General features: G+C 36.9%; 1 protein-coding gene across 17 annotated transcripts in view; it reads left to right on the top strand.

Annotated features, from left to right (window-relative positions):
- Positions 1-14,206, top strand: part of CEP128 (centrosomal protein 128) — a 397,326-nt gene that overhangs the window by 312,265 nt on the left and 70,855 nt on the right. For all 17 annotated transcript variants that reach the window (XR_005363617.1, XR_005363616.1, XR_005363618.1 and 14 more), the window contains one exon: positions 11,656-11,705. Coding sequence is in view for 14 of the 17 variants with exons in the window: in XM_038545463.1 (XP_038401391.1) it covers positions 11,656-11,705 (50 nt within the window). In the remaining 3 variants the exon portion in view is untranslated. The remainder of the gene's footprint in view (positions 1-11,655; positions 11,706-14,206) is intronic.

Below are 14,206 nucleotides of genomic sequence, written 5' to 3'. Positions count from 1 at the left end.
ACACTTAAGTATTTCATTGGGGGGAGGTCTTTTCAACTGGTATTGTAATTTTTAATTTTGTTCTTCACATGTTCATTCCTAATATGTTGAAATATAATCAATTTGTATATGTTTATCTTGAATCTTGTGACTCCACTAAACTCAACTTATTGACTCAAAAAGATGGTTTTGTTTTTGTTTTTGTTTAGATAAATTCTTTGGGATTTTCTATGAAAACTATCATATCATCTGCAAATAGAGGCACTTTTATTTTAGCACTTCTGATTCGTATACCTTTTATTTCTTTGCTTTATTGCATTAGAAAGATCTTCTCAAACCATGATGAATAAGAATTATGAGAAAGAGCATTCTTGCCTTATTTCTGATCTTGAGGGGAAAACTTTCCATCCTTCACCATAAGTATAACGCTCATTGTAGGCTTTTTTGTAGGCAATCTTAATCGGGTTGAGAAAATTCCCTTGTATTTTTTTTCTGATTTTTAAAAAATTTTGAATGTGTTATGAATTTTGCCAAGTGGTTTTTATACATATATATATGATTATGTAATTCTTCTGTTAAGATGATGGATTATATTGACTGATTTTTAACTATTGAGACAATCTTGCACCCTTAGAATAAATGTTAGTCATGATATATAATTCTTTTTATATGTTGTTAAATTCTATTTGCTAATATTTGTTGTGGATTTCTGCATCTTGTATTTTAGGAGAGAGCTGCAGTTTTTTACTTTACCTTTTTTTTTTAACAGTGCATTTTTGGTAGTGAGGTAATACTAGCTTGATAGAATGAATTGGGAAATATTCCCCTTTTTTGTTTGTTTGTTTTCTGAACAGATTTTATAAATTTGGTGCTAATTCTTTTTTAAATATTTGGTAGAATTCACCAGTGAAACCTTCGGCCTTGAATATTTTTCTTCTGGGAGTTTTTTTTTTTTTTTTACACTTACAAATCCAATTTCCTTAATACTTACAGGCTATTCAGATTATGTATTTTGTATGGGTAAGTTATGGTACTTTGTGCTTTTTAAACAAGTGATTCATTTCATCCATGTTCCACATTTATATATGGAGAGTTGCTCATAGTCTTTCCTTAATATCCTTTTGATATCTGCAGGATTTGTAGTGATATCCCATGTTTCATTCCTCATATTGGTCATTTTCCCCCACCCCTTTCTTTCTGTCACAGTCCTTCTTTCTTTGGTCAGTCTTGCTAAAAGTTTGTCAATTTTTTTGAGCTGTGTATGGAAGCAGCTCTTTGCTTCATTAATTTTTTTCTTTTGTTTTCCTATTCTTAATTTCATTGATTTCTGTTATTTCTTATTTCCTTTCTTCTGCTGCTTGGAATTTATTATGTTCTCTTCTTCAGTTCTTGAGGTATAGAGTATTCATTTAAGACCTTTTCTCTTTTCTGATGCATGCATTTAATGCCATAGGTATACCTCTCAGTACTGCTTTGGCTGTGTCTCACAATTGTTTTTATTCGTCATGATTTTTTTTTTAATCTCCCTTAAGACATTCTCTTTGTCCTGTTGATTATTTAATATTGTTTCATTTCCAATGTTTAGAGATTTTCCTGTTATATTTATGCTTAAATATATCCTCTGTGCTTTTATATATTCTTGATAATTTTGTCTAGTTGTACAATCACTTATTGAGAGAAGAATGTTGAAATCTCTAACTCTAATTTTGAATTTTTTCTTTTTTCTTTTAGTTATATCAGTTTTTACATCATTTTTTTTGCAGATTTGTTATTTAGTATGTACACATATAGAACTGTTCTGTCTTCTGAGTAGATTAGCTCTTATTATATAATGTCCTTTTCTTGTTTCCATTGATTTTCTTTGCTCTGAAATCTGCTTTGTCTCATATTGATATATCATTCCTAATTTTTTTCATTAGTGATTACATGATATAACCTTTTTTAGTTTTTACTCTCATCCTGCCAAATCATTATATTTGAAGTGAGTTTCTTATAGACAGCATATAGGTGAGTCCCTGGATCATGTCATAGATTAATGGCAGAGAAGTCATAATCAAATCTAGTAATTTCTGTCTTTTAGTTGGTATATTTAGACCATTTTCATATAAGATAATTATTGAAATGTTAGGACTTAAGTCTGCCATTTTTTTTTTGTTTTCTGTGTTTTTTATTTCTCTGTAGTTTTTTTCCCTCACCGTTATTTTTTTTTAAGATTTTATTTATTTATTCATGAGAGACACACAAAGAGAGAGGCAGAGATATAGGCAGAGGGAGAAGCAGGCTCCATGCAGGGAGCCCGATGTGAGACTGGATCCTGGAACTCTGAGATCATGCCCTGGGCCAAAGGTGGCGCTAAACCACTGAGCCACCCAGGCATCCCTCCCCCACCATTATTGTTGGTTATTCGAGCAGAACTTTTCTAGAATCTCATTTTATCAGTTATATTTTTTAGCTTATCTGTTTGTGTAGCTTTTTAAGTGCTTGTTGTGAGCGTTGCATTGTGCATACACAGCTGTCACAGTCTACTGGTATTGTCATCTAACTAAAGTGTAGCAAATTTCTTTCTTTATGTTTTTTTGCCCTGGTTGGCTCAGTCAGTATAGCATGCAGCTATTGATCTCAGCGTTGTGAGCTCAAGCTCCACATTGGATATGCAGCCTCTTAAAAAAAGAATAAATTTTAAAAAATATTTGTAATCGAACTATTTCCTCTATATGCCTTTAGAACCTTGTCAGATAGTGTTTCAATTTTTTGTCTCAACATCAAACATAATTTTAAAACTCAATAGGAAAAGGGAAATTTATTGGATTTTTCTATATTTTTTATTACTGTGTTCTCTCTTCCTCATCTTCTAAGTTTCTTTTTTTTTTTTTTAATCATTTCTTCTCTTTTTAGATAACTTTCCATAGTCACTGTTTTAGTGTAGATCTGCTGAGAACAAAGTACTTTAATTTTTCTTCCTGGGAATGTCTCAACTTCTCCTGAATTCTTGAAGGATATTTTTAGTGCTTGCAGGATACTGAGTTATCTGTTCTTTTGTTTCAGCATTTAAAAAATGTATTATAACCTCTATGGCTTCTAATGAGAAATTCACCAGCATTCTAATTGTTTTCCCCCTTTAACTAAAGTATTATTTCTCTCTCACTGCTTTCAAGAGTATTTGGTTTTTAGAACTTTGTGATATTTAGAGTAGGTGTAGGGTAGACCCAGAAATCTGAAATGCCCAGTTTAGTGGTAGGTGCATCAAGAAACCACCACAAACTTTTTGTAACTTCCGTAAACAGGGTATGATTGAAGAACAAGTCGTATACCTAGAATTTCTATGAGCCCAAAAATACATACATCTTATGAGTCTAGAGCCAGAACACAATCTAAAATAAACTGCCTTCCAACTTAAGGAATTTAAATAAAAGCCAAACTTCCTATTAGGTGAACCCAATTTTAGAGGTAATATATGCAGGAAGAAGCATGGTTTTATGGCTAGATGTGAGCATATGAAACTTATTCGTAGAGTGGTGTTTACAACAGATTATAATAAACTTCTCTTGCTCGTTTTGCTAATTGTCACACGTAGTCTCATTGACCAAAGCAGCCCTCAGACCAATATAGAACAGTGACTTACTTGCTAATGAATATGTTCTTACTTTCTATGCTTGTGTTGCTAATAAATGACAAAAAATCTTAACAGTTGCCTGAGTCTCAATGTTTTGTTCTACATTTTGGTGTTTCTCCAAAGCCAGAGCCAAGAATGAGATGGAATGGGGTAGATTACTGTGTTGTTTTCTGTAGGGTAGCAGTTTTGTGGAGAAGAGGTTTTAAATCTCTAAAGTTGTCAAGATGGAAAGTTTCACCAGAAATGAATTGACATCAAATAAAACATGAGTACCTGTATTTGGATGTTTCACCACATACCCAAGACAGACAGTGGATTATAAACCTTTCATTTATTGGACTATTTGGGCTCCATCTGTAGACCAGTATGTTGTTTCAGCGTCTGAGACAAACCACAGAGGATAGCCATACTTTTTGAATGTTGTTCTTCATTTTAATCTGTGTGTTTTCTGTGGTCAGTCCTGATGAGAAAACTCTTAACTTGTTGTGGTATATCCAGATATGTACCAGTGGGTGGCAGTAGATATGTCAGAGTGCTAAGTAATAATAGCTACCCATCATAGATAGAGTCTAAAAGCAGTATACTTGAGGGCTTTTTTTGCTTATTTGTTTTAAAATGCAGCTGATTATTTTTCACACATTTTCCTGACTTTGGCAGGCATACTGAATGGTAATCTTTAAAAAAATAATAATAGCTAACATATATAGTACCAGGCACAATTTTAAGTGTTTTACATATATTAATTAAACACACACATGCAACACACATTTGGTTGTTTTCAAGGTATTTTGGCGACTGTAAATTTGTATTATTATTCATTTATCCTGTTTAACTATACTAGTAGAACAGAAAAAGCATTTGCTGATACATATTATGTTAAGCAGAGGAACTATTCAGCTGTCAGCCATTCATTTAACCCGATTTTTGGTGGTGGTTTTATTTTGTGAGATATTCTGCACATTGTGTGGAGCACACCTTGCCAAAAACAGCTGCCTTTTCAAATGTTTTAAGTGTTTGCTTTCCATCAAAGCCATATCTTTTGATGTCCTCTCCCAGGGTTGAGGGATTTCATTTTGGACAGCAATTAACTATATTAATTATATAGGTCTTCTCATAAACCGTTGTTCTGCAATTTGCTTTAGCAGAGTTTCCTTTCAGTTTGGGGAGGCACTGGATGATAGATAAGCATGTGTGATAGAGTTTAGAATAGTTTGTCATTTCAATACATCTTGAAAGGCAAAGGAGAATAGTCGTTTTTTTGCGGGGAAAAAGTACTGGACCCACATCCAGTTTAGAAGCCCTGGGCTCAGGTTCCTGCACAAAAGTGTTACTTTTGTAACTAGCTGTGTTACATTGACAAAGGCTTTTGCTCCTTGGGAACTCAGTCCTCATCCACAAAATGTGAGGAAGTTGGATTAGATCATTGGTTTTTAAATGACGTAGTTTGGAGCTTTGTAGCTCCACCATAGCACCACAGAGGTTAAGCCCAGGATTGGAATGAAGCCCCAATAGGCCGGCCCCCAGGTCCTCCCTTCTGCTTTTACCTAAGAAGCCTCGTTTCAGCTTTTTAAATTACTGTATTTATTTATAATATACATTTGAAAGTACATGATTTCATTCATAAGACAATTCTACTTGTTTTTAAAAAAGAGTGAAAACCCTGGGATTAGGCTATTCCAATGGTCCCTTCTGTCCCTAAAATATTAGTGATTCTAATAACTGGGGAGCCAAAAAGAAAAACAGAAATTGGCCATTGTCTTTAGCATGTAGCTAGTGTCTCAAATATCTAGTATACAACTGTGGGAGGCTCTGTCCTTCATTTATGACCTCTGAAGGGTTGTAAGGTGCTCTTTTATTTAATTTTATTAGACCACAACTGCCACCCACAAAGACAAATGACACAAATTTATTTTTTAAAAGGCTTACATTCTTTTGAGAATTTACTTATCTATTGTTTTAGGTAAATGTCAGCACATAGAGTAATACTGAACAGGAGCATAGATTACTAAGTGAGGTATAGAGGCCAGAAGCTAGATGCTTTTCTCTGCAACCATTAATTTGCTAAATTCTGCTGTCAGTGCTCCTCTGTCCAGTGTTGCTGTTATAAATGTTGCTGTGTCTGAAGCCCTTGCTTCTATAACCTTCTGTCCATTACCAGCTGAGTAGAGTTATAATATGGATATCTTATAGTAAAGGTTAAGGGGAAAAATCTACTCCTTTCTAAACTTGATCTCTAACTTTTCTGTGAAGGGTCAACTTGCTAGATAGATGGATTGCTTATGTACAGCTGAACATGATTCTCCTTTTAAAAGCAAATAAACAAACAAACAACCTATCTGATCCTTCAGCTACCAGGAACCAGAATCAACATAAAAAAGTGTCAAACCTCCTTAAACAGCCAGACCACTAGTTGGGAAAACTGTGAAGGAAGTAGTACAAGGCTGTCTTAGCCAAAAACTCGGTCATGATATATTACCCTGGATGGGTCAGAGAAATGCAAAGTGGAACAAAACAAAACACAGCCAGATTCTCCAAATTTTATCCATGATGGCCTGCTTTTTAAAATAGGATTTTGCCCCCTCTAATGACTGTATGTCATAATGAGTTAGTATCAGCTCATTTAAAGAGTTGAAGCCAGTCCAAGGAAAATACACAGGACTGCTGCCCTTTTCTCTCTCTCTCTCTCTCTCTCTCTCTCACACACACACACACACACACACACACACACAAACAAAAAAACAAAAAAACCCAAAAACAACAACAGAAAAAAAAAACTTTCATTAACTAATGTTGATGGAAGCACATTTAGCCACAGCAATTTGCATGGCAGTTGAATTGCTATTTGTATTGAACAGCAAACCAGAGAATAATAAAGCAAAACATGAACATGCCAGTGGTGAGCAAGGGAGCAGGGCAGCCCTTCAACTTTTTCCATGATGATCATTCGTTCTAAAGCTGCTAAGACCAGACAATGACAAGATTGCTCATTATAACAAGGCGCACTAATCACACTCTGTTTTCACAGCATATGTCACGTCAGCTGTCCAAAGGTCTCACCTGTATTCTCTCATCTTGTGGTCACAGCAGAGTAGTTGCTTCTCAGCAAAGCCCAGTGACCATATTTTATCAGCACAGGTTAATAATCCTATTCATCATCCCAAATGCACGTACTTGAACAAAGAACCTAACAAGTGAGCAATTGCACAGAGCAGTGATGTAGGTGGAGAAGACAATTTTGGGGATTCAAGTTAAGCAACAAAGGTAAAAAGGAAGTAGTTAGGATATGAATATGAAGACATTGGAGCCTTGATTGTTGACATCAGAGAACTTCTAAAGGAAATCAAAGGAATACAAAACATGTGCATCTTTAAAAATAACAGTATTAAGAAAGATACAATTAAGTACTGAGTGGTACAAGTGAAAGTATGATATATACCGCAGAATATTGCTCTAGGAATGCAAGGAAAGCAAAGCTTTAGCTGTGGCTTTAGACTAACTAGGTAATCTTAAGCAAATCATTTGCCTTCTTTGAGCCTCATGTCTTTATTTATTGTAAAATGAAGTGCTTACTGCAGAATAGAACATTCTTGCCAAATCTTAGTTCTCCCAACTTTCTGAATAAAGATAAGAAGGTTCAGTATAGCCATACAACCAGAGACTTTTAAAACTGACAGTAATCCAGCTAAACCTAATTTAAGTACAAACAAGAAGGGAAGGAAGAGAAAGAAGGAAGGAAGTGGAGAAGAGAAAGAGATGATAGGAGGGAGTGAGGAGAGTTCGAAGTTCAAGATTATGTGGGCTTCAGACAAGGGTGATCTTGTCCTCAGCCTATTATTTCTGTCTCTTGGTTCTGCTTTCTTCTTTACCAGCTTTGCTGTTGTACAAGTTGCTTTGGCGTAGTGGAAGATACAGCCTTGAAAGCACCAGGCCAATATAAGATTGTGGCTTTAGACAGAGAGAAATTCTACCAATTTTTGCCTGTTGTGGATAGTGTGTGGTCCCTGTGTTGTTAGTGGGCCCGTCTGGAGCCACTCTGGGCTTGAGTTGAGGCCTAACTGGAGGGGCCAGAGAACACTGGCAGGGCATGCTGTTAGCAAGTCGGGTAGCAGGCATCAACACCTCGCTGGTTCTCACAGGTGTCCACGTGTCTAGGCTGGGAGTAGGGGGGGGAGGGAAGTGGTGCTGGCCAGCTGTTTTATTCTTAGAGAAGTCGCCGAATGATCCCTGCCCCTCCAGAACATACTCTTGATTAGTAAACAAATTTCTTTCCCATATGCCCCAGGCATTTTGCAGACTGTTGCTTCTATGCTGTATCTCCACAAGGCTCTTTGTTGTGCTGTCTCTCTAAGGATCTGAATTCAGTTTCCTCCGACTCTCCTGGTTCTCCTAGAGCCCAGCCTGGTTATTTTTAAGTTTCCATGTGTTAAGTGCCACTGACTGTAAGAAGTCCTGAAATTGTGTGCCTCTTGTTTTCAAAGTCAAATGTTAGAGGGATTCCTCTTTCATCTTTCCTGTTCCGGTTCCCTATGCCTAAGGTGCCTGGGGTGAGGATCTTTTTCCCTGAGCTCCCCTCATCCAATGGATACAACCAGATAATACCCTTATCAGTGTAAATAACCCAGAACATGATTCAAAGACTGGCAGAACAGACATTTCACAGTTAAATGTAGAGAAGAGGCCATGTGGAAGAGGATGAGAAGAACTTAGATGCTGTTGGGAGCTAAACATCTGTAAACAGGGAGGGACACCATGGGCACAGAGAGGGGAAAGAAGCAGGTATTGGATCTCCTGTATAATCAAACTCAACTCACAAATCTGATAAAATTATAAATTTAAAGATGTTCAGTCACTCTTAGAACTTCATAGAACTATTTCAATTTAAAAATTATGTTCTCTGTTTTCAATACATAGAGGTTATGCTGCTTTTCCAACAAAGCTGATACCAATTAGAATGCTTGAGTTTGGACAGCTGAACAACAACAACAAACTACAAGAAGATTCCTACAATGAGCATTTAAAATATAGAACTCCTGGACTTTTGACTTTGAAAAGAGGCATACAATTTCAGGAGTTCTTACAATTGATGGCACTTAACACCTGGAAATTTAAAAATAACCAGATCCAATAGCAATTAGTTATCAGCTATGTTTTAGCTAAGGTGTTTGGTGTTTGCTGTACCAAGTTGACTTTGGAGGAACATGATCAGTTTTCTTTAATGGTTGATGGACCCGCACTATCCATCACTCCGGGTCCAATGTACCATTAAACAGTGTAATTCACTACAAGGGGTCTAGCTCAGAGAACCTTCTAATATCTAGAAGTTGTGTATCAAAATGGCCAGGTTCACATAGGAACACAGTATGAACTTATATATTGTGACTGTTCAAAAGAGTCGTGCTGAAGACACAATTTACTGAAACTATTGTTTTTAGCTTGATAACCCATTCTTCCTTCTCTTAACAGAACCCTGATCTTTCTTTTAGAAACTGTCCTTTTTGTTCTTCATCTAATCCTTTTGGGATTATCAGTGGAGGTGCTCTATCCTTTTCCCTAGCCAAGCAGTAGGCAGGAGATCTGAGTGAGGCTCATTAGCTTTACTCGTTATAGAATTTCATCTGGAGTGGAGTGGCACAAAGACTAGAGACACCCAGGATAAAATGCCCATTAGCTCATACTGCTTATATCCCTACCATCCCAGACCAGCTGTTATTCTCTATAGAGTCTGGATATTCTTCTAATAAATTCTGAATGTTTCTTTTATAGTTAACAAATGGTTGCTGTATGTTAGCAAATGTTGTGTACCAAACCACCCCCCAATTCCATTGATGTAGGTCACAATTCTGTGAGTTGGAGTAGGCCCTGGCTCACTAGGCAGTTTGGTCTCAGTTGGGCTTCTCTTCTGAATCGTCTGTAGTCATCTTCAGGCCAGTGGACAGCTATGCTCTTGGGCATTTGTTGGATGCCAGTTAAGGCAACCTGCAGGGTATCTTAGGTGAGAAGTGTCCTGGACCCTTGTCATCCAGCAGGTTGTCCTGGGCTTGTTCATACGGTGGTGAGAGTTCCATGTGGAAAAGTGAAAATGTGTGAGGGGATCCCTGGGTGGCTCAGTGGTTTGGCGCCTGCCTTCGGCCAGGGGCATGATCCTGGAGACCGGGGAGGGGATCAAGTCCCACATCAGGCTTCCTGTCTGGAGCCTGCTTCTCCCTCCGCCTGTCTCTCTCTCTCTCTCTCTCTCTCTCTCTCTCGAATAAATAAATAAAATCTTTAAAAAAAAAAAAAAGAAAATGTGTGAGAACTCTCAGTGCAGATTGGCACAGATTCTGTTGTATTCTATTTAGCAAGTCAAGTCAAGAGGACAGCACAGATGTGAGATGTAGAAAGTAGATGCGTGTGGCCTCCCTCCCGATAGTAGCAGCTGCAGTGTCACAATGCAAATGAATAAGGATTCAGGATGAGAAATTTTTGAAGACACTTAAACAATCTGCCACCTCCAAGTTCATCTCTGTATAGCTAAAGAACCTGATGTGCTAACAAGAAACCCCTCTAAAAATACAACCGAATGCATTGACTTTCTCCTCTCACTTTATTGACATAACTCTGATTATGGAAGGTGTGAGAGCCAAAGTCAGCTCCTCAATGGGATACAGAGCAAAAATTACCTATTCTTCTGAATTCCAGTACATTGTATCTTTAAAAGAAAAAAAAAGATTTTATTTATTCATGAGAGACACACAGAGAGAGAGAAGCAGAGAGACAGGCAGAGGGAGAAGCAGGCTCCATGTAGAGCCCAATGTGGGACTCGATCCTGGGACTCGATCCCAGGACTCTGGGATCATGCCCTGGGCGGAAGGCAGATGCTTAACCGCTGAGCCACCCAGGGATCCCCCAGTACATTGTATCTTGAGGGGATTGTTTGCAACTCCTCTGTAGCTGAATTAGCCATGTAGTCTCACCCTCAGTTATATCGTCTGCCAGGTCTCCTGAAGTTGCAGCGTATTGCTTGTTCAGTTATGACATATACGAGTATGACTCGGCTACTCACTATAGTTTTGCTTCCTGCTGTATGTAGTATAGCACTTGCTAAAAACATTTGCATTTGCCTTTCTAGGATATATATTGAATTTCTGTGAGTTATATTCTCCTTTTATGCAGCACAGCCTCTTGGTAAGCTATATCAATCACAGAGCAAGGCAAATGCTAATATTAATGTGCACTGCTGTAGGTGTTTCTTGCCTGTTTTCATCCAACTTCTGACTCAGCCCAGCCCTCTTTAGGTTTGTGAGATCTAATAAGATCATAGCACAGGGTGGTATAGCTGCAGGCAGAAAATTCTGCTTGCCAAATATATTTTCCTTTATAGCAAGTTTGTAAATTAATGTAGGGTGCTGAGATACCCTGGTTATATGCATGAATTTAGACAGAACTGTTTTCAGTTGACTACCTTCCCTTCCAGCCACTAATTTCTCTGAGATGATGCCAAGCTCTTGGTCAGATGTAGCTTCAATGCTTCCCACCTTCTTAGTGTGAAATGATAATTAATATGACTTTATAGTTAAGGTGGTGTTCTACTTCCATTAATAACACCCATTATTCCAGGATGTTTTAATTTGATCATAAAAATTGACTCTGGAGGTGGAACTTGGCTTGGGAGCTTATGTTAAGAGCAAATGGTTTGTTTCTAATTTTTTGTTAAAAAGAAAAAAGTTTTTTTTTAAAGAAAATTTTGTGTTACTTTAGAGTTATATAAACAGTTGACCAAATTCCTAAAATATTGATATGATTTTGGATTTGTAAATTAGTTGGCCTTATTCTCTGGTACCTTCACCAGAGTCAAGACCTCCCAGGGCTTCTCAGCTAGCTCAGGATGGGCAGAGTCCAGAGTTCTGTCCCATCTCATCAGCTAGGATCAGAGGGCATTTCTTTTACATTCCTTTTTCACACTTAAACATCAAGTTCTCTTTCCAGGCAACAGTTTTTATAAGCTCCTTACTGAATTGGGTTTGATAATAAGAGGCAACTCGTTTTCACATTATCTTAATGGGTATTTTGCTTTCTTGTTATAGATCTCCTGGAGGAGACCCACAGAAAAGATGAAGAAATGGAGTCTCTGCAGGTAAAGTAAATTCTCCAATACAGCAGGTATCCTTGGGATAAAAACATGTGTTTTTACGCTGATAGACTTTATTGTTATCACATTCAGACCACTGACAAATAGAGTGAAAAATATGTCAGAATTTTAAAGCCCAAGTTAGAATTTGCTTCCTCTTAGAAGTGTTTGAGAATATTTATAATCTCCTAGTCCCGGTGCTATTCTTGAAAGGAACCTTTATTCTTTGGTATAGCTTAATAGGAACTGAAATGAAAGCAATACCTTTGCACAGTCATTTCCCCCCAAAACAGGTCTGATGAATGATGATGAATTCATGGAATCTACATTTGGAGTGAAAGTCCAGAGGATTCTGAGTCCATGAATGTCATCCCCCAATGACCAACCAAGAATATTAACTCATATATGGAGCTTAAGACTTATACCTTGTATATCTCTTAATTCACTATGGATTTATACATGGCTCTTGGACTGGAAAATCGTGTTTGAAAGATTACTCTAGAATTTTAATTGACAGTTCCATAGTATGAGCAATTGATGTTAACTTGGCATCTGACAGTGGTAGTTCTCTCTTCCTTTTACATTGGGCTAACTTGCAGATGGGTAACTCAAGTGTCTGTCTTTATTAGGGGAAACATAATCAGTTATACTCACATGACAGAACCAATTCACTTAACATCATGCTGGGGATAAAGAACAGTAAATACTTTGGACATTTAGAGTTCTCTCTGGGCCTGGAAGCTGCAAGGCAGGACTGAAGAGTGATCTAATGAGCTGGCTTGAATGCTTTAGAGGTAAAGATGTTTGCTTCTGGCAAATGAAGGATGGGTCAAGCGAAGCCCAAAGAGCAAGGAAAATGTTCTATAATTGGGGTTTCTTCTATTTAATGGTGTCTTTGTTAAAAGAAAATTATATTATTGATCTAAAAATGAAGAAGAAGATAGCTCTATATCCCTAATAAAAATGGCATGTATTGGCCATAATTCTGTACAGATTAAATGCTTTTAACATCTTGAGTCAGAGTCAAGTTAAAAAGAAACAGCCTGGTTGGTCCTGTCTGGGGCTAGGAAAAATCTCAAATGTATACTCACCCTGTCTATGTCTGAGAAATTAATATCAGAGTTATGAAGAGCAAAGCTTCCATGTATACTAAATGTATATATTGAAAAAGTAACGTCTTTTTTGAGGCACTTTGGTTATACGTTGTATGTTTGCCAGAATAACACATAAACACATTTATTGAGTAGATAGTACATATATGGCCTTTTGAAATGATAGTACAAACCTTTTTGAGTTTATTTTTCTCAAATACAAATGTTGGAACCACTAACCCTGTTAAATTTAATAGCCTCTGTTGCCTCTCAAATATTTATTAAGAACTGGCAGCATTTTCTACCAAAATGTCCAGCAAGTGCAGTAGAATGTACCAGCCAACTAACTATGGACATTTATAGATTTAGAGTATCCAGTATGATGTCCAGCAGCAGGAAAGCTTCAATGCTGGCACTGTGTAGTGGCAATTAGTGCCTAGAAGTAACATCTTCTTAAGAACAAAGAAACTGACACCTCTTAGAGTGCATAAGAGTACAGAGACACATCACAGAAAACCTTTCATTTTAACACTAGGAGGAAAATTCACTGAAAAGACCTATATTCCTGAATTTCTGTATTCAAATTATAAATATCACAGCTGATAGTTTTGAGAAGACTACTAAAGTATTTAGATTGAAGTCCTATAATCACACAGAACCTTGAGAAGTCAAAGACAAAACAGTTTTGTTTTTTGTTTTTTTTTTTTTTAAAGCAAAAGATTGGAAATTGATGACTTTGAATTTCAATACTGGCTCGACTTCTGGGCAACTTTGAGTACTCAATTAACTTTGCCATGCCCATTTTCTCATCTATAATATAAAATCATAAAACTGTCTTCTAGAAGTGTTTAGTGTGGATTAGATTATCCTAGAAGGGAGAGCTAAATATTTAATTCCAATTTACAGTGTTAACAAATCCCCATGTATCCAAATTGGAGTCAGTTTTATTTACTCGTTACCATCATATAATTATGTATAACAGACATTCTGCATTTAATGTCATCCCCCTTAAGGATAAGGGGCTATATATTTCCATACCCTTTCCAGTTTTCTATAAGTAAAAGATGTTTCATATCTCATTGAAAAATACTTGTTGAGCACTGGTTCTGTGCAAGGCACTCACTGTTCTGACTGCTAGGGATCCAAAGGCAAGCTGCTTCTACTGGATGCCTTCCTGCACTGGGAAAGTGTCTGTTACATAATAATAAACTATTTATAATGAAATACTTAAAAATGATATTAGAAGGGATGTACAAGTCACTCTGGGAACATATAATAAGAACACTTGCCTTTATTTGGTGGAGCTAGGTTAGAGTGGCAAACCAAGTAGACTTCCCAAAGGAAGTTCGTTCTTTCTTTTTTCTTTCTTTCTTTCTTTCTTTCTTTCTTGCTTTCTTGCTTTCTTGCTTTCTTTCT

Source organism: Canis lupus, chromosome 8 (genome assembly GCF_011100685.1).
Source record: "Canis lupus familiaris isolate Mischka breed German Shepherd chromosome 8, alternate assembly UU_Cfam_GSD_1.0, whole genome shotgun sequence".
NCBI classification, from domain to species: Eukaryota; Metazoa; Chordata; class Mammalia; order Carnivora; family Canidae; genus Canis; species Canis lupus.
Note: the sequence above shows the minus strand (reverse complement) of the source record. Positions and strands in the feature narration are given on the sequence as shown.